Source organism: Papio anubis, chromosome 3, assembly GCF_008728515.1.
Source record: "Papio anubis isolate 15944 chromosome 3, Panubis1.0, whole genome shotgun sequence".
NCBI classification, from domain to species: Eukaryota; Metazoa; Chordata; class Mammalia; order Primates; family Cercopithecidae; genus Papio; species Papio anubis.
In genome coordinates, this window is record NC_044978.1 from 79092264 (window position 1) to 79114083 (window position 21820).

The following is a 21820-nucleotide window of genomic DNA, read 5'->3' on the forward strand; positions in this document are numbered from 1 at the left end:
CTGTGGTTTCCTGTGGCTGAGGGGAACGTCCACTGCCTCTAAGAAAGGAAGGAAGAGCTGGCTCTTCCAAAACCTGCTTACAGCATGAAGAACACTCTGTACAGAATGACGCCCGCCTAGGAAGTGTTTCTAATGAAAGTTGGACCGGTAAAGCACTTCCTAGAGACTTGTTATTATGGAATTAATAAAACATAAGGTGAGGTCATCAGGGCAGGAGGAGGCAAGGGTTGAATAGTTAATTAAACCACATTTTAATTAAATATACAATTTAAACAAGGTTATGATCCAGATTACTGTGAACTCTGGTAATATTTTAAATATTGCTTTAGATTCAAGGTCCTTAAATTTGAGTCTTATCTCCAGTTTGTCATTTGTAGCAACTCATGTTTAAAACATTATCAGGGAAATATGATATTTTCATCAGGATTTAATGACAGAAAGAAAAGCAGTGTGCTGAAGAGTTCATCAATCATTTAATAAATGGATGCTATCAGATCCAAATGAAAACATTGTTCTAAATGCAATATGTAGTACCCTTTATATTATTATAATGATTTTTATAATCTAAAGTATCATGGAGGAAAACCACCATGACCTAATAAATTTGGACATTTGTTTTTGTAATTTCGTTATTTGGGATGATCAGAAACAATGAACAAGCAAAACCAATTAGATTCTTAACATTAAAACTAGCAATAACTATTTCAAATACCCAATTTATCATAGGTTAGGAAATTACAGCATGTAAATATAAATATGAAAACAGAATTCTATAAGGACTGAGTCATTTTTACTACTATCCATGAGCAATTTTTCACTATTTTTGTCATGTGGACATGATTTCTAGTGCAAGGCCATATGCTTTGTCACAGAATATAGCTTACTCTTCCATGCATTTAGTCATTCTGTTCATTATTACTGATGAAATAAGAGAACACTTTAAGGTTATAGTAGCTATTTGTGAGGATCAGACTATTTCATCACCCCTCCCTCAGGCACAGAGAAAAGTATCAATGGATCAGGAGCCTAACCCTGGGAGACTTATTTGTTTTTTTGGTATCTATCAGTTTCCTCCTATTGCCTTGAAAATATGAAATGAATTAAAAGTAAAATTTGAGGCAGAACTGGCTATTGTGGGTTTGGGTTTTGTTAAAGGGTCCATAGGAAAGGTTTTCGGAGTGAGCACAGTGGGAGCACCTCGTAATGTTAGGGCTTCCTCAAATCTCCTTTCCAGGTTGACACTTCACCCACTGTGAAACCCTCATGGGAGCAAAAAGGGAGCAAAAAGCAGCAGCTGCGGTATCAGCAATTGTTACTAAACAACAAAATGTAAACGTCAACTGTTAGGAAGTGAAGAAAAAATATACATATATTTAGTTTTGGAGAAAAATATTTTTGGACTCTGGCAAGAAGTCCAGTGTGAATATGTAAGAAACTTTTATAAATCCAGAAACAGATCACGATGCTCACACGTAATGTAAAGCACATTTGATGGAAAAAAAAGTTTCAAGGAATTATCTCACACACTTAAGTTTTTCAACCAGGATGAGACATTTAATCCCTAGACTATACTAGTAGTAACATCAAATTATTTCAGTAAAAGGGGAAATCACCAACTCCTTAGATTCATACTTATCACCAGTAACTGGAAGGGGGCATTATGATACACAAGGAAAATGCAATGAAGTGCACACACATGGTTCATATGTGTATGTTTATATTTTTCCAAAAGAACATCTAATTGCAGAAAAACATCCTAAGTATACATTTTACAAATTAGCTACAAGTTATGGACTGAACAGCATCTCTCTGTGCCATCAGCAAGACAGTTTAACTTACTTGCATGCATACTTGTCCAATGCTTCAATATACATGCACACACCATCATGGAGGCAGTATCCATCGTGGGACAGGGGACATCCAGAGTCACTATTTCTTACGGAATAGTGGTGGCCATCTTCCCTGAGGTGAGGGGGTGGAGTAGAGTCTAAAAGAACCCAAGACATTACTTTTACTTTCTGAAGGGATTAGTGTCATTCGAGTATCAACATCAGGAACTAGTTTCTGTGAATAGTTTGTGACATAAATCTTTTAGTTACGGAAGAACTACTAGAAGGGACATTAGTTTCACTTTCCTAGCCGGGCCTTAGTCATTCACTATGAAACCAGCCGTTCCTCCTTTGGGCTCAGTATTATCTGATATGTAAAGCATATTGGAGGCAGGTAAAAGAATGGCCAATCCTAAGTCGCCATGTGAATTCAGAGTCACTAATCTCATACAAACAAATCTGTCACACACAAATGTACACTAACCATGTGAAGTGACAGTTAGCTTCAAGGTCTCTCTGAACAACTGGTAACTCTATGGTTTAAAACCTACCCATCAATGCACAGTCCATTACCTCCAATATCATGCAGTCTCAAAAATTTCTTTCTCACAATGCTTTCTTCTAAAAACTGACTTTCAGAGGAGCCCTCAAGGACAAGACTGTAGCAACTCTGACAGGAAGAAAATGTTCCCCTAACAGAGGGAATGCCAAAGTATAATAGTAAAGTCTCTTTTATGGAATGGTTCACTGCTTCCTAAAAGGTAAACATGTGCAGCTGACTATATAAATATAAGCAGTTTTCAATACCTTTAAGAAGAGCAAATTATTTGAGAAAAATAACATGCTAAAAAAAAAAAAAACAGAGACCAATTAAGCACATAATTTTTCTTCTTAGGATGTTTTCTGCTTATAGGGCTGACAGGCAAAAAGTGGGCAGTGATGGGAAAGACGCCCATCCTGGTCTCCAGGGTCTAGTGGAAACCAGCTCCCCTTCTGGGGTGCTGATGGTGAGATGATACTGCTGTTACGGGAAGAAGGTTCAGGAAGCAGGAGTCAACCATTGTGAATATTGAAAAAAGAAAGAGAAGAGAGCTGGAGTTCTAATTCAGAACAAGAAATACTGCCTTTTTAAAGTAATATTTTAAAATCCTTGAAAGTGATTTAAAATGCTGAGTCCAGACATTCTCACCCACCTGCCTAGCCCTGCAAAATTTATCCAGTAGTCCCACAAATCGACATCACAAATAGGGAGATCAGTTGCACAGTTAAAGAGAGACACCCATGTTCCCATCTTTATTGGATTGTGAGTAATAAAAAAGGATTTATTCCAGATGCTATTAAATTAAGAAAACCTGGACCATTTCAAATTCTCAAGCCCAGCATCGTCCTAATCAGGAAGGTCAGCTCTGCAGCCTGACTGAACTGAATGATTTTTAGAATCTCTAATGCAAACAGAGATTAGGGTGTAGAATATCCCTGAGCCAAGTCCCTCCCCTTCACTGCAGACCACCCACCAACCTACCAGGGCAAATCAGTCCTGGTTCAGACAGGCGCCCAGCACACATGCAGGTGTAGCCTCCCTCTGTATTTGTGCAGTTGGCATTCTCTCCACAGCTGTGCACCCCCAGTTGGCACTCATCAATATCTGTCAGAAAAGACAGAGTAGGGGAGAGAAAAATGGGGTACAGAAAAATAAGAGGGTTTTACAGTTGGACAGCCTCTGGAAGAGGAGCTTCGTCAGCTTCCGTCATGCTCTATGTTCTCAGAGCCCTATGCATTTTTAGGTTTAAAGGGACTTTCACGAATGTTGGAGAGATGAAGTAGGTCCTACAATGCATGCCCATGCAGGTGTTCTTTTCCTTTTTTGTTTCCGTTTTTTTGTTTGTTTGTTTGTTTGTTTTAAAGACTCTTGCTTGGTTGCTGAGGATGAGGTACAGTGGTGTGATCATGGCTCATTGTAGCCTTGACCTCCCAGGGTCAAGCAATTCTCCCAGCTCATCCCACCAAGTAGCTTAGACCACAGGCTCGCACCACCATGCTTGGTTAGTTCTTGTTTGTTTGTTTTTTAATGTTTTTGTAGAGAACAGTGTCTTGCTATGTTGCCCAGGCATGTCTCAAACTCCTGGCCTCAAGTGATCCTCCTGCCTTGGCCTCCCAGAGTGTTGGGATTACAGGCATCCTGAGACAGGCTGGAAGCTTTCTTCCTGCTTTGAAGGAAAGGAGATTTCCCAGAGTTGGAGATTAGTAAACGACCTCTAGGCAAACATTTAGAAGTTCAGATCCTAAAGATTCATACTTAACTTTTTTGAATAGATATCCTGTCATTGGCATACATATTATATCAAATACAACAGTTTTGCTTTTTTATGTAAGTATAAACTATATCAGAAAAACCATCCTTTCTTTCCTGACTACCCATCATTTTTTCTTTCTCAGTTACTGCCACCCTAACATTTAGGGCCTCTCTTCCTCTCAATTTTACATTACTGCAAGAACAGCCTTACTCATTCCTGGATCCCATGTTTCCTCCACGCCATGCATAAACACCAGTGCCACATTATTCTCCCTCCAGCACAACAATGATAAACCCATCATTGCACCACTTTACTCAAATGTTGCCAGTGGCTCTCTGTTGCCTAGAACTTTGCTGTCCAACTTGCTAGCCACTGCCATATGAGAGTATTGAGTACCTGAAATGCATGTAGTTCATATTGAGATGTGCTGTGAGTATAAAACACACATTAGAGTTTGAAGACTTAGTACCAAAATAAAAAAGAATATTAAGTATCTCAATAATTTTTATACTGATTATATATTAAAATGTTAATATTTTGGATATATTTGAATACATAAAATATTATTGCAAAAATTCATTTCACCTGTTTCATTTTACAGTTGTAGTGTGGTTAGTAGAAACTTTGGGACAACACTGACTGACTGACCCTCTGCCAGTTTCACTGGAGAAGTGAAACCTCAGTAACTAACCCTCAGATTTTAGTCTTCTACAGAAGTAACCCAACCCATCTGTTACAGGCTGAAATGTGTCCCTGCCCCTCCAATTCATATGTTGAGCCCCAACTCCCAAAGTGACTGTATTTGAAGAAAGCGTCTACCAAGAGGAAAGTAAGGCTACATGGGGTCCTAAGGAAGGGGTCCTAATCCAGTAAGATTGGTGTCCTTAAAAGAAGGGGAAGAGAAAACAAAAGAGGAAGAGAAACTAGAGCATTCTCTCCCTCTCTGTCTCTGTCTCTCTCTGTCTCACTCTCTCTCTCTCTCTGCACATCAAAGAGGAAAGGCCATGTGAGAACACAGTGAGCAGGTGGCCATTTGCAAGCCAGGAAGAGATCCTTCATCCAAAACCAAATCAGCCAGCACCTTGATCTGGGACTTCCAACCTCCAGAACCATGACAGGATACATTTCTGTTGCTTAAGCCATCCAATCTAGGATATTTTGCTACAGGATACACTACCTTATCAGCCTTAGTTTCTGTTCTTCCCCTCATATAACCTAAACTTGGTGCTCAACTAGGCTACTCTCTATCCTTAATGGCAGTCATGTGATCTGTTCATGTCTGGACTCTTCTCATCCCTTCACATTTCTGCAAATGAAATTACTTATCCCCCATGCTCCTTCCAAAATGACACTTCCTCCCCAAAATCTTTCCCAATACCTCAAACAGATGTTTCTCCCAGTTCTGAACTTTCATTGTGGTTTTTACTTCGCTTATGATGTGCACTCTTCTTCATCACTGATCACAGCTATATTTCTTTTAGGTTACATGTTCCTTGCAATCGAAGACTACCTTTCTCATCCTGATATTTCTCACGGTTTCTAGTACTGTGGCCTTACTCTTAATAGGGGCCAAATAAATATTTAACACATTGAATTGCTATCCTGGATGGCCCAAACCAACTCTTTTATGAGTTTCTGTTATAATTTCAATAAACTATTACCTTGAGAGAGAGAGCTTTTCCAAAGCAAAGACAAAGATGTATGCTTGACCAATAAACTCAACTACTCTTAATAATAAGAAGGATAACACTTTTTTTTACATAGCACTTTTTATATGCCAGACAAGGTTCAAACTATTATAACTACATATATATATGGGGCGAGAAGAGAGAGTGAGAGCGAGCTGGGGGAGAGAGAACAGAGGAGCAAGCCCACCGCTTCCACGGAGTCTGAGGACTCTGTGCCAACCACGCAGGCAGGGCGAGCACACCCCATTGCGTGCTTGCTACTGGAAGGAGATGAGTTAGTAACAGTGTGAGAAACCAGCGCCTAACGAGTCTAAACATCCAAGAAGAGATACCTTCCTTTCTCTTCAAAGGAAATTAAATATGAAGTCTGCTTGTCTAAATTATCTATGGGCCTGCTTAATTAGAGCAGTGACATTTTCCTGACTGACAGCCAAATATGTGCTTAAAAGAGTGTTTACAGATGTCTGTGGATTCCACAAAACTAATCCTATAAAGGTCTGATTTAAATCAACCAGATTCAAAAGATTGATAGTTATTGATATTTCATCTTTAACCTTAACAAGTGGGAGAAAGCAGTATCATTTGAGTTTCTTATCAGTTTCTTATGTTTTCAGAAAGAGGGAAAGAAAATACTGAAAGAGAAGTTTTAAAGCGCTGCAAAACTTCAGATAATCACTTCCCCGTGCTTCAGATGGCTTCAGGCAGGTTTTCACTTGTACGTGATGTGGTGCTACTGACACCTGGAAAGGTACGAGACATCCAAGACGCGAACTCCCAATCCAACGTGCCACACGCAGACCTTGCCACAGGATGGGGATTATGAAAGAGGGTTGAATCATTCTTTACTTGTATCTCAATGTCAGTGGCTTGACTCTCCCACCTATTGAACTTACCAAGAAGTGCGAGAGGAGCCCTTTGACAAGCCACACCTCCTTTTCTTTACACACACAGCAGTGACTTCCAACAAACTGTCATCACCTCTGCAGTTCACCACATTTCTCTTACCAAATTCACTGACAAGTAAATGCTGTCCAGCTCCCCACATGATGGCTCAAGGTGGGAAGTATTGGTGAGACACTGGTGTCACTCAAACCCCAGAAAGAATCACAAAGGCAGAGGAGTAAGCAGCCTCCAAAGGGGCTTGAAGCTGACCGGAGCAGTCATAACACAAGGGCACAAACTTGACTGTTCACCAAGAATGGAAATATGTCAGTTTCAGCAGTCACACAACTCTTTAAATCTTGACATGTGTGTCACCCCAATTATATCCTGTCTTCTCTCTGCTCACTGCACCCACACTGTTTCCTGATTTCTGAGGCCTGCCTCTGCCCTCCTCCCTTGGCACATGCGTCCTCTTACCAAGACAGTGAATCCCATCTCCTCGGTAGCCTTCTGAGCACTGGCAGACATAGCCGCCTTCGGTGTTGATGCACTTGGAGGAGGCAGGGGGGCACACCGGGACACCCATCTCACATTCATCTATATCTGTGGGCAAAATTAGGAACTAGTACAATATTTAGGCAATCCTGATATAAATGGGACTAGTTGGAAAGAATAAGCATAATCGTATATTCAATTCTTATTCAGTCCTTTACAGGTGCTGTTTGCCAACATCATGCACGCCCTGCATCTTGGACATAAAGTTCACAAGTTACTGCTGAATCAGTCTTTCCAGAGTTTCCACCTATCCGATTAGGCAAATATGTAAACAAATCACTTTCTGCCAGAGTTTCAGACCGTAAGGACTGAGATCTTTCCAGCAGTCATTAAATTTTAATTTTGAGGCTATTAATATGAAAGAGGAACCTATCCATTAATCTATTCATTTGATTAAAACTTATGACCTAAGTTTCTGGGGCAAAAACAACAGTTGTGCTTTCATTGGAATTGGTGAAGTCATAAACTTGACTTCAACTCAAATTCATGCTTCTGAAGCTAATTATAAATTCTTCCCCTTAATGTCAACTGCATATATTGCATAATCATAAAATTGTACTATAAACTCAATGTCGTATGTTTACATTTGTATAAATATGTTTATAGGTCTCATTTTCTAGGCATGTCATCAATTTTTTTTTTTAGCTAACATCAAATAACTTATTCAAACCTGCTGATTACATAAATCCTCCTGGAGTTTTTGAGTCAGAAAGAGCAGAAAGAATGTTTCTGGTTCACTATTGTCCAAATATGTGTATTTGCCCTTTGCTCTTACCAGAACATAGTTTTCCATCCCCAGCAAATCCTTTCAAACACTGACACGTGACATCCTCTCCCTCTGAAACACACCGAGCATACGTGCTGCATCCCACAGGAGCACAGTCATATTGATCTGCAAATAGCAAGAATCCCGTGCAGTTATTTCCAGACAGAGAAGAAAATGGACTTTAATGTTCTGGTTCTGCAGAACAGTCCACCATTTCCTTTCCAAAGTTCTGGGACGGGTTAATCTCCAAATAGAAACACTTAGTTGACCTATAAACTACATCTACTTTAAAAGATCCATAGCTGGCTGGGTACAGCGGTTCATGCTTGTAATCCCAGCACTTTGGGAGGCCAAGGGTGGATTACTTGAGCCCAGGAGTTTGAGACCAGTCTGGGCAATATGGCGAAACCCTGTCTCTACTAAAAACATGGTGGTGTGTGCCTATAGTCCCAGCTACTTGGGGGCTGAGGTAGGAGGATCAGGAGACTGAGGCTGCAGTGAGCCAAGATGGTGCCACTTCTCTCCAGCCTGGGTGACAAAGTGAGACACTGTCAAAAACAACAACAACAACAACAACAACAATGAGCTGCATAGTCCCATAGCCATGTTTCTGTTTATGTGCTCTCAAAGAACTTTAGTCTTAAAGACTATCTGATGTTCAAGGAACCCTATATGAACTTATTTATAATTTTTAAAAGCATTTGCAATGTAAATTATAAAATTGCTAGAAGCAAATAGACTCAAATTTGAAAGGCCTGTTGCTTATTTAAAAACTTCCCAACCATTTGGACAACAAAAGGAGTCAATCTATTCTTATTCCCCAAAGACACACAGACTAATAATTAGCAAGTAGATCTATGCACCAACATGGCAAAGAAATTCAATCATAAAAAGATTTACTGCCAATTTACTAATATCATATATAAGAGAATATGTATGTCACAATGTGTGTTTATTATCAAGATTTATGTAGTGACTTGCACACCTCAAGGCACTTTTACAAAGTCATGAACCATACAAGTTAAGTGCAGTAAATGGATCATTTCATTTCATACTCCATTGAAATGCAAGTGCCCCGGGGGACAGAGTTACCTGTTGAGCCATGAACATGAGCAAGTTTTTTTTTCTTTGCTTTACTTATGTATGTAATCATTCTCCAAATGCCACCCCGCCCTACCTTTTTGGAGTCAGGGGAATCTGACATACCACAGTAGGATATAAATTATCATCTGTCTATTCATTGGTAAGCTTGCTCATCTGAGTACAGAAGAGATTTCTTAAAAAGCCCTCCGAACTTGCTGATAAATTAAAGAAAGTCAAACGATCTAAGTAGGATTCGGGTGGCATGTGAATGCAGGCATTGGGTAATTGCATTTGATTTGCTTAGCTACTTGAGCGAGATTTCTCTTGTGGGAGCAGATGCCTTTCATGCTTGCTTGGTCATCTCCTGTCACTCATGACTCTTAGAGACGGATAAGTTCAGACCAAATCAATTATCCATTTAATTCAGCATTTATTTGGAAGACTAGCTCCCAAATCACAAGGCTGCTCAGAGTGTAGAGTGGACAGTATCCGATTACTACCCAAGACGTTTTAAATCACTTGCAGAATTATCTTAAATTAGAATATGATTCAGGATTTATTTGGTAACATGTAAATCCAAGGCAGCTGTGTGTAATGAAAAGCAATAGTTATGCAGTTGTTGGAGGGATGGGCTACAGCCAAAGTTGTTGTTGTTGTTGCTGTTGTTGCCACAAAGGAGCTCTGGAATAAATAAATACCTGTGCTCACATTCCTCCTCTCTAGAACAGCAGTGACAATTTCTGCCAGGTCTATTTTTCATGATGGTTCTAAGGACTAGAATAAAAAGTGACCTTAAAAAAAACCCTTTGATCAAGATATCTGATCAAATATTTGATCAAACACTCTTTGATACATATTTAAATAAGGATGACAAAGAAAGATATTGTGATAATTTAAATAAGAATTAACCTTTATCACACTAGAAGAGACTCCAGGTCCTGTTAATAAAACTAATATAATTCGGCCGGGCGCAGTGGCTCACGCCTGTAATCCCAGCACTTTGGGAGGCCGAGGCCGGTGGACCAAGAGGTCAGGAGATCGAGACCATCCGGCAGATCACGAAGTCAGGAGATCGAGAACATCCTGGCTAACACGGTGAAACCCCGTCTCTACTAAAAATAAAAAAAAATTAGCCCGGTGAGGTGGCGGGCGCCTGTAGTCCCAGCTACTCGGGAGGCTGAGGCAGGAGAATGGCGGGGACCCGGGAGGCGGAGCTTGCAGTGAGCCAAGATCGTGCCATTGCACTCCGGCCTGGGCGACAGAGCGAGACTCCTGTCTTAAAAAACAAAACAAACAAACAAACAGAAAAACAAAAAAAACCCCTCTAATATAATTCATTCAAAAGTACCTACTACGTATTGGGCCTTCCTGAGAGCCAAAAATATGGTGGTGAAGAATAGGGCTCTGCTACTGACAAGGGCTCTGCTGTTTGCTGTTTTGTATATTTAGTTATTGAAGTACAAGTGTAATGAGTATGACCAAGGGGCAGAACTGAGGTTCCAAGAGAGCTGCAATAGGCAGCCGTCGCCCAGTCAGGAACTAGGAAAGGCTTTGTGAGCCAGCGGGCGGAAGGACACACAGGACTTTGAAGGGCTGAGAAGCACACCATGGGCTGAGAAAACAACTAGCGCACGTGTCCGTGTCTGTTAGAAACAAGGCCAGGGTGAGGGAAGCAGGCCACAGAAAGCCAAGGGTAAAAGGGCTGGTGAGCCCTTGTTGAGTCTGGAGAGGTGTCTAAAGGTTGTTTCATATAGGGCCCAACAAGCCACGTGAAGAATTTTAGATTATACTCTAAAATCCTAATGTGGAGTTTTCACATTGTCTTTTAGCCATAGATACTTTGTTGATGTGAAATCTCACTCTGAAACAGAAATTAGACCCCCGAGCCTGACTTAGGTGTAAGTAAGGCTTCACAAGCTAGTACAACACAGAACACAATCCAGGTACGGAAAGATGAGGGGTTTTTCACCAGGACAATCAGTCCCCTCTATTCTGCACTAGGCTCCAGGTATTAAGCCAAATTCACAAATCCTTGATCACTTAATCACTCCCCCATTCCCACCTATCTGTCATTTAGTCTTTCAGTCCCTCAACCATGAGTCTTTCAAAATATGCTCTATGAACCTTTAGGGATTCCTGGTGACTTTGCAAAGGTTCTCTATATCCCTAACATTGGTGTAAAGTATTTTATTCTATCATGCTGGTTGTCTCCACAACAAACTGTGGCCTTGAGGATAGGATGATATTTAGCTCATCTTGGTATCCCCAGCACTTAGCACAGTGTACGCCAAATAAGTTGCTGAACACACAATATTCCTAATGTTAACAAAGTTTTCCAGAGCATCTTATTTTCACATGAATTAATTATTTGGTCATAATTTTCAAAAACCTTTGGTCAAGTCACCAACTTAATAGATCTTAGTCTCTCAGCTTTCACATCTGTGAACTGATTTGTAATGAGGAAATTAGAGATTACAGTTGACCCTTGAACAATACGGGTTCGAACTGCACAGGTCCACTTACACCTGGATGTTTTTCAACTGAACACAGATCAGTATTATTGGTGAGATGTGAAACCTGCCTACACGGATGCCTGATGTTTTGAATACCTGGGTTCCATGGGTGACTGTGACTTGCATATGTGCAGATATTGATATACTCGGGGATCCTGGAATCAATCCCCTATGGATACAGAGGGATGATGAAATATATAATCTAACATTCTCTGCAAATGTTAGTTATTGCTATTATTAAAATTATGAACCTCCTTATTTATATCTTATTAAAAAAATCACACTGATAAGGTGAGGTAAGAAGTACCCAGAGCCATGTACATCAACAAAGTAGTTTGCAGACCACGAAAGTTGGGTAAAGCATCTCCTTAAATGTCCTAATGTGGAGTTTTGAAACCTTTTTTTTTTTTTTTTTTTTTGCCACATACGTCTTGTTAAAATAAAGTGTTACTTAGTAACACAAACAAATAAAATATTTCAAAGTCAAATTGCACTGCTTGAAGGGCAGTGACCTAAAGTGAAAGGATGGGGTTTGCAGAAGCTCTATGGCTGAGCTGAACGCAGCTGGAAAACCACTGACCTCCTGAGTGAATATGGAACAAGAAAGACTTAGGTTCCCTAAAGTTGTTACATACTGAACACATGATTTGGCATTTTAGTGACAAATGTGCAACACAGAAGAAAAGGATTCCAACACTTGCTGTTTGTGGACTTTCTGCAGCAATTGAAGTGCTCAACCTATATTGGCTTATCAATTACTATCAACTTTTCAAGCTAATGGGAAAACAGCAAGGTGGACCCAATACCAAAAATATCAGGGGTGGATGGAAATACATTCAAATATGTTGTCCCATGTTTTACTTTTATTTCCAAGTTACTTTGTTTCTTCACAGCTCAAAGACTCTCATCCAAAGACTCTCAAGGTGTCCTGTTTATGTCCACACTAATATGCAGCCATCTTTCTCAGGCACATCATTCAGAAGACACAGACTTAGGGAGTCCGAGGTTTGCTTCATTAGCCTTGTGTAGAACTTAGCCAATATTAAGTTAGAAAGGTAATTCAAAATTTCTCATTGGTAGGATGAAAACTGTTGGAACCAAAGCTATATTGGAGAACTGGTTATTCATACCTGACACTGTGATTTCAGCCACTAGCATGTGTTGAGATTCTGTAATGTGATCTTCTGACACTCTAGTCTTCGATAAGGTGTCCAATGGTGTTACCTGGTTCTTTAGATCAACTTCACCACCTATTGAAGGTCAATGGATGCAATTAAATTTAGCTTTTCTGTTTCAAAAAAAAGTTTGATTTCATTTATGTTCATGACTATTCATTGGTTATGAATTCAGACTCATTCTTACAGTAAGAGGATTCAGAAACACTATCAGGGTCTTGGTAACTTAGTAAACCTCACCCTGCTATCCCACACCCTCTCATTTTCACTGAGCACTTAATGATTTAGGGGATAAGGAACCAGTAGGGAAGAAAGATAGGACTGTTTCAGGTACTGGCAAAAGACAAGAGTAAAATACCAAAATCCTTAGACCCTTAATCAGCTCATAATCACAGCCCACCGTTATTAAGGACAAAATAGATGATCTCCCCAACTTGTCTTCCATACACATTCTTTCTCCTTTATGCTGCTTTCATGCTTATTTTAGCCTGATTTTACCTACATCTTATAATATGAAAGGACATAAAAACGTCATGATTTAATACAGGCATAAGATTCATGCGCTCCCCACTCTCAGAATGGAAGAAATGGATTCTGTAAGACAGCAGTTTTCTAAACTGTGATCCACAGAACCCTGAGATCATCCTTCAGAGCATCCCTAAAGTCATAATTCTTTTCATAATAATACTATAAAGTTACTTGCCTTTTCCCACCATGTTCACATTTGTACTGATATGGCAAAAGGAATGTGGGTAACAGCTGGTGTCTTAGTATAAAAAAAGGAAATGACAGCAAAATCTACCAGTAGCTGAGCTCTTCACTGCCACACACTCATATTTTAAAAAAAAGAAAGAAAGAAAGAAAGAAAGAAAGGAAAAGAAAAAGAAAAGAAAAAATGCTGGGCACAGTAGCTCATGCCTGTAATCCCAGCACTTTGGGAGGCCAAGGCGGGTGGATCACATGAGGCCAAGAGTTTGAGACCAGCCTGACCAACATGGTGAAACCCTGTCTCTACTAAAAATACAAAAATTAGCTGGGCATGATGCACATGCCTGTAATCCCGGCTACTCGGGAGGCTGAGGCAGGAGAATCTCTTGAACCCTAGAGGCAGAGGTTGCAGTGAGCTGAGATCATGCCATTGCACTCCAGCCTGGGTGACAGAGCAAGACCTTGTCTCAAAAAATAAAAATAAAAAAGAATTGGCTGGGCAGGGTAGCTTACACCTGTAATCCCAGCACTTTGGGAGGCCGAGGTGGGAAGACCACTTGAGGCCAGAAGTTCAAGACCAGCCTAGGCAACAGAGCATGACCTTGTCTCTACAAAATATAAAAATAAATTAATAATTTAAATAAATAATAATTTAATAATTTAAATAAATAATAATTTAATAATTTAAATAAATTAAATAAAAATAAAAACAAATTAGCCAGGCATGGTTGTGCATGCCTATGGTCCCAGCTACTAGGAAGCTAAGGTGGGGTCCCAGCTACTTGAGCCCGGATGGGGCCAAGGCTGCAGTGAGCCATGATCATGCCACTGTACTCCAGCCTGGGCAACAGCGGGAGACCCCGTCTCAAAAAGTAAAAATAAAATCCAGTTTCACAAGAAGATTGTTGTGAATCAATAAGAATTATTAATTTTTAAAACACTTGACCATTGACTACACAGCTTTTTAACACTCTATGTAATAAAATAAGAAATACATATAAATTATTTCAATGCATACTAAAGTTATGATGGTTAACTAGAGGAAAAACATAAGTAATTTTTGAACTGTGAGCTGAAACTAGCCTCTTTTTTTCATTGCACGTTATTTTACTTGAAAAAAAAATGGCTTAATAGCACAGGAAAACTGTGCTTTTAAGACTTGGGTATGTAGCAAACATTCACTTTTCCTTAAAAATGAATGAAATGAGCCTATCACCTCGAGGAACACAGCTGGCAATAATTGTTGCCAATGTCAGATACCAAATTGCAACTAAGCTTTAGGAAGCTACTGTCTGTCCAGTTTAAGCATAGTATCAAAAGAATAATATCCAAAAAAGGCACCTAAAAGGGCTATCATAATAGCCCTCTTCCAACTCTATGTCTGCATGAGGCCAGACTTTGTTCACAGACTTCAAGCAAGACAACACATGATAACAGATTTAACATAGATGTAGATATGAGAATCCAGCTGTCCTCTACTAAGACAGAGATTCAAGATATCAATGTAAAAGAATGTTGCTCTTCTCACTATATATTTTTTGCTTTGAAAAATAAACTTACTTCAGTTATTTTTATAAAATGTATATTAATAGATAATAAATATATTGTAACATCAATAGATATTTCTCAAATCATGTTGTAAATTTTCATATCATAAATATTGATAGATATACATAAAAACTCTTTGAGGTTCTCAATAATTTTTAAGAGTGTACAGGGGTCCTGAAACCAAGAGGTTTGAAAACTGTTGATCTAAGGCAACAATTAATAGAAACTTCTGAAAATCCAAAGTATCCAATTCTGGTCCATGGCTAGATTCGTTTATTTTTCGTCAGTCTGTCACTTTACTTATATTTACACCATGCCTACTGGATTAAATATAAATTTTTTAAAAATTTAATAAAATGTAAATTATCTTTAGTATATTTCTGGTGGAAAGATATCAAGGGGTGAATCCACAGATGCCCAGATTGTTTGGGTGCACATTCAAGGGAGACAAATCAGTACTACTGGTTATACCTCACACTTGGTTTACTCTTCCTCTTCCTCAAAGTCATATCTAGTTTGTAAAAAAAGTACATCTTCTCAGGCTGGATTTCCCACATTTGTTTGACACCCTAAAGTTATTTTTTATAAAGGACTTTGATTTTCTTATTAAGACTTGTCATGTGATGAGAGATCATATACTACTACCTCTAAAATTGAGGACATAAAACTTCTAAACAAAATATCTCTGAACATTTTTGTGAGGTGATAACACTTTGACATTTATTTCCAAGCCTGGGACTCACTCCACTATAAATGGGGAGGTGGAGGGCCTGGAGCTTAAGACTTTTACCATTAGAGGTCAATTAAATTTTGCCTATAATAAGGAACTCAAAACTCAGCAGAAGAGAACAAATAAACAAACAAATTCTTAACATTCCTAAAAACAGGAGAGCTTTTAACATCCAAAATATTCAAAAATCAGCAAAAGCATAGGGATTGATGTACAGCTGTATTTCTCAGCCAAGGTTAGGTAATTTGCTACACAGTTTATTATATTACCTGCCAACAGCTGATGACCATCCAGAGCCAGACACGTTTTCCCATCTGAGGCTTTCATAAAACCTTCACGACACAAACACCAAGCAGTTCCAAGCCTCTCTTTGCAAATATGTTCACAGCCTCCGTTTTGATATAAGCAGGGATCTGCTCCTAGTAGAGAAAAGAGGCAAATTTGCAGGTAGGTTTGAAGATGAAAAGGATGCCATTAATGCAAGTCTACAGCTTGCTTTTAGGGAGCTACAGCTTTTAGGGAGAGAAACGCAGTGTATCTAAACAGAGGGTTTATCAACAACTATTTCAGAAGAGTTCCCCCAAGGGGCCAAGGATTCTAAGATAAGCCCAGAATGTTATTACCTTATTAGTACTGAGTAGAGCCAGTACTTTTGTTTAAGAAGCTCTTTAGTCAAATGTGATTCTTATTTCCTAACTCATCATCTCGTCAAACTGATGAAGAGCAATTCAGAAAGAAGAGCTACTATAAAATGTGAAATGCTTTTTCCATTTGCTCACTCCTCAGGGGTACGGAAAGGTCCAAGTTTTGACAGAAGCTTCCACTGCCGTTGTCTAAATTGCCTGCCTTAACCCAAGGCTCTTTGAAATGTAGCAGGTAAGTAAAAGTTGTTCAAGAAAAGAAATGAAATTGGAGAGATAAAGCCCCAATTACCAAACTACCAGATTGTCTTAAACAAACCTAAATCTTAGAAAATCTTAACACCTACACAGTTAGTGAAAATTACAAAATCCCCTCCACCCCCACCCCAACTGCGTGACATCAAACAATTAAAATGGTTGCGGATTCCAGCCAAGGAAAGACCGTGTAACATCTCCAGTATGTACCTGGTTTTGCCAATGGATGAACCACAACCAGTGAGGAGGGCTTCAGCATGCTGCCTTGGAGACGTACTCTATCTTTGCCAGTCTTCTTGTTTACTCTTATTACTGATGGCATAGCCCAATCTGAGAACCACACATAATCCTCAAACACGGCTACAGCAAATGGGTGACCTGGAAACAATTCAAATGTGTTCAATACACCTTCTTTGTCTTTGCAATGACTATTTACGAAAGGACCAGGCTTGAAATGTACATGACATTCCTACACTAAATCAACTATTTAGCTACTCAGCAAGTTATAATCAAGCCACCGACTTACACACCTGCCTCAAGAAGAGCCCACATGAGGAGGGAACGTCACCTTAGAATGGGAGCATAGTGGCATGAGGTCCCAGCAAGGCCCATTATCACCCAACATTTGCAGAGTGGGAGAATGTGGGTTGATTGTCTTTCTAGCACCATGAAGGAGGCAAAGGTGGAATTTTCCCTGTTTAGTACATCTGTCACTATATATAGACTAAACTCGAGTAACGTATCTTATCACTCTTTGCCTTAGGTTCCTACTCTTTTGAACAGCAGTGATACGCCGTAGATCAAATTCACAGGTTGTTGTAAGGATTTTTCAAAATTTGAGGTAATTGTATGAGAGTCTCCCCACATTCCCATCTTCACCAACACATTTGCCTGCATTCGTCCCCCACCTTCTTTCTCCTCTCTCCTTATTTAATATTGACGTGTGTCCCTGATGTCACTCTTCCTGCTTTCTCTAGGGCCTGGATCCATCAACAACCACCCCTTTCTCTAACATCTTCCCTCTCTTCATTCCACTAGCTTCGTTCCCTGTCTACTAATATCCTCTCTCCCATCTTCATTTCCTCATCCCTGTGACCCCTCTGGCTGCTCTTTGTCTCTTTCCTTCCCTTTTTAGCCAAGTTTTTGAAAGAGTCATTTATTATCTACTGCCTCCATTTTCATGCCTCCTACTGACAGTAAGTGGGCATCCTTCTGAGCCCACCTCCACCAAACCTACCTCTCTGTGCCACTGGAACTGCTCTGAGAAGGCATGCAAGTATTAAATATGCAAGGGAATGTTTTAACGTACTATCCCAGGTGGTTAGAGACTAAAGATAAGGAGGCTCAAGTTGATGTTTTAATCAAGGCTGCTCACATTCCCACAGGCCACTCTTTTTGTAAACGAGCAACGGATTTGGCAGATGCGAATGAATGTCTTCCCCTACTGGTGGCAAACTCAAATAACTTGTGGTTGCAAAGCGCCTCCACTTATCACTGTTGATCAGGGTCATTAAGATTCATTTTAGTCTCTGGCCCTTTGTCCCAAATTAAAGCCTGAAGTACAGCAAGGGAATGTTTAATATAACTATAGTCTTTTTTATCAAGGTGAAAAAGCATAACAGAAAACTTAACATCTCAACCATTTCTAAGTTCAGTAGTGTTAAGTGCGTTCACACATTGCTGTACAGCCAATCTCCAGGATTTTTTCATCTTGCGAAACTGAAACTCTATGTTCATTAAACAACTTCTCATTTACTCTCCCACATCCCCTGGAAACCACCATTCTCTTTTCTTTTCCTATGAATTTGGCCACTCCAGATACCTCAAATAATTGGAATTGTACAGTACATGTCTTTTTGTGACTAGCTTATTTCACTTGGCGTAATGCCCTCAGGAATTAATCCATGTTAAAGCACATGTTAGAATAGCTACAGTGTTTAAAAAAATACCCTACACTAGACATAATCTTTCTTATTTTTTGTTTACAGAAGAGCCACAATGGCATTTTAAATTAAGAATATCTTCACCCTTTTAAAATAAATGTTTAATGTACAGACAACATTATATGTTTTTATTGTGTACAACATGATGTTTTAAGATATGTATACATTGTGGAATGGCTGAATCTAGCCAATTAACAAATGCATTACCTCAGTTATCGTTTTTGTGGTAAGAGCACATAACATCCACTCTGTTAGAAATCCTGAACTGGCATTTGGGAAGCCACCACATATATACCAGTAGATGGCACTGTAATGATGGGAATGTTACTTACACAATTTAATATAATATTATTTGATAATGGCCTTTAATAGTTGTATTAGTCATGTAATATAGTAGTAATATATTCACAATAAATTCACAAAGTATCTGCTATGCTTTTTTGTTCAAAATATGGTGCCTTCACATTCTGGTTAGGAATTTTCAAATTCCTTTCTAACTTTTTATGTCAAAGGTACAATTTTACATTTATTTAGATTATGTATTTTTTGTTTTTTGTTTTTTGAGACGGTCTCACTGTGTCACCCAGGCTGGAGTGAAGTTGCACAATCACGGCTCACTACAGCCTCAACCTCCCAGGCTCAAGCGATCTTCTCATCTCAGCCTCCTGAGTGGCAGAGGGATTACAGGCGCTCACCACCACGCCCAGCTAATTTTTGTATTTTTAGTGGAGACAGAGTTTCGCCATGTTGGCCAGGCTGGACTCGAACTCCTGGGCTCTTGTGATCCTCCCACCTTGGGCTCCCAAACTGCTGGGATTACAGGTGTGAGCCACCATGCCCAGCCTGAATGATTTTTTAAAAAAATAATGTATGTGTTCTCTACTAGATTCCTTGGCTTTACAGATATCATATTTGTTTTACTCTCCACTGTATCTCCAATTCCTATAATGTCTCAATCAATACCCCTGAAGTAAATGGATGATAAAGTCTAACCTTGTATATAAGCATATCACTTATTGTGAAGTATATCTTTAACTTTTAGAGAGTCTTAGAAATACATAAAATTTTAAATTATACTTATCTTGAGCCAAAGAGAACAGGCAAAATAGGTGTCTTATACAGATTATTAGTTTGTTAGTTTCTTCCTAAATGAGAGAAACCATGTTTTTTCATCTTTCCAACCAATTTCTAACTCTCCAAAGCATCTTCAGCACTTCCCTAGCTCTCATTTTCTATATGCAATCTATTACAAAATCCTCTTATTTTATCCACAATAATTTTTAATACCATAATCTTTCATTCCATTTTTAAATGACAGTGTTCAAACTCAGGCCATCACCATTTGTTGCCTGGACAACCACTATAGGCTTCTAACAGATTTCCTTCTCTCCAAATTCCAATCGAACTCCTATACTTTACCTAAGCAGCTATCCAGAGATGCCAATCTTAACATATACATTTTATGTGCAAGAACATTCAACGCCCCTCTACTAAATTCAGAATTTAAGTTTAGTCAACATATCCTGGCAGTACTAACATACAAAGACCAATTTTTGCAGCCTTATAATCTTTTGTCATCATCTATTTACCACAAGGCTCAGTTTAAATACTGTCTTTGTCATTCCCAGAGTCAAAATAAATTTCCCACTGCTTATATAATTTCATAGCCATTTTGTACTTCTTTTAACAGTTGGCATAAGCTACAACATTTTAAAGATATTTATGAAAACACATGACACCCCATGTAAAATCTGAAAATAATAGGAGAGGAAACTATATTAATCTTTGCACATATTACCAACTGATACTCATTCATACCTAAAAGTGCCTACAATATCACTGTTGTGAAACAACATTTTCTAAAACATAAGAAATGAAAACAGCTGAACCAAGTTCTTATTTCTAAAGGAGTTTAGAAAATTTTAATATTTTCATTCTGATTTTGGGACTTCTTGGAAAGAGAAATGATTATACAACACTATTTTTTACCCAGTATTCCAATGTTAAGGTAAGCCTTGTAGCTCATGATTCCCTGGAGAAGTCTGTCTCTATTCCATATTCACCCATATGGCTAAGTGGTGTGTGTGTGTCTGTGTAAACATATTTTGTATTTAACACTCATAAAACACTCAGTCAAGATGAAGAAATCACCCATCCCAAAGCCTCACCTACATCGTTCTGGGTAAGTGTTCGGCGTTTTGAACCATCCAGATTGGCCATTTCAATCACAGACTGCTTGGCATCGCACCAATACAACTTGTCAGTTAAGAAGTCAATCGTTATTCCATTGGGCCAGATTAGATCAGAGCTGGCTATAACCAGTCGGCCAAGGCCTTGGAGGGAAGAACTTTCAATTCGTGGATTAATCCCTGTATCCGTCCAGAATAATCTCCTTTAATCAAGAAAGCACACAACAAATAATATCTGCATGAAAGAAATTATTCTGTTCTTTCATCTTGAAAATATCAATGTAAATTACTTTATGATATATTAAAGTGGTACACTGAGGAATACAGAAGAAGAGATAGCACTGTATGTTGGACAAATAATTTTGAAAAGCAGAACAATTAACTTGTCTATGTAAAGCATCTTCGAAAAGAAATGTTTAATTAAGGCTCAGGTCATTAGATTAAAAGAGAAATTAGTTTAAAAATTGCAATAGTGACTAATCAAATAGTCATGAGTAAATAGGCTTGAGTAAAATATTCTTGAATTAGCATTTGGTACTGCACAAAGGCAATGAAATCTTGCTAGCCTATTCTGTTATGCATATGTAAAACTCACCGCATTTGTAATACTACAACATAAAGGAAAGTTCATATTTATCTGTTATCCAGTTTTATGCAATGTACTCTATTAACTCAGTTAATTTCAACTTCCATAAATCAGGTGCTGGGCACATTTATTTTTGAAGTCAATATGGTTCATATTTTTTTATTGGCCTATTTAGAAATGGTTACATTCTCACAGTTTTAATCATTTGGCTGACTCCAAATCAATTATCAACTACTATCAATATATTATCTCCCATAAATCATTGTGAAATTTCCAGTGTAAATAAAATAGGGTGGGTTTTTATCTTTGTTTTTTAATAACTAGGAATAAATCCTTTATTGTCCTTAAATCTCTAATCTCTAAATGAGAATTTGTCCATAATTCACAATTAACAGCATAGTTTTCTAACCTTTCACAATTTCAATTTTCTGTCAT

At 38.7% G+C, this 21820-nt stretch overlaps 1 protein-coding gene across 1 annotated transcript in view; it reads right to left on the reverse strand.

The window, feature by feature from the left end:
- EGF (epidermal growth factor) overlaps positions 1 to 21820 on the reverse strand; it is a 100036-nt gene that overhangs the window by 14994 nt on the left and 63222 nt on the right. The window contains 8 exon segments of the mRNA XM_003899090.4: positions 1840 to 1987; positions 3352 to 3474; positions 7171 to 7296; positions 8024 to 8140; positions 12741 to 12860; positions 16041 to 16190; positions 16878 to 17045; positions 20779 to 21002. Of these exon segments, the coding sequence (XP_003899139.3) occupies positions 1840 to 1987; positions 3352 to 3474; positions 7171 to 7296; positions 8024 to 8140; positions 12741 to 12860; positions 16041 to 16190; positions 16878 to 17045; positions 20779 to 21002 (1176 nt within the window).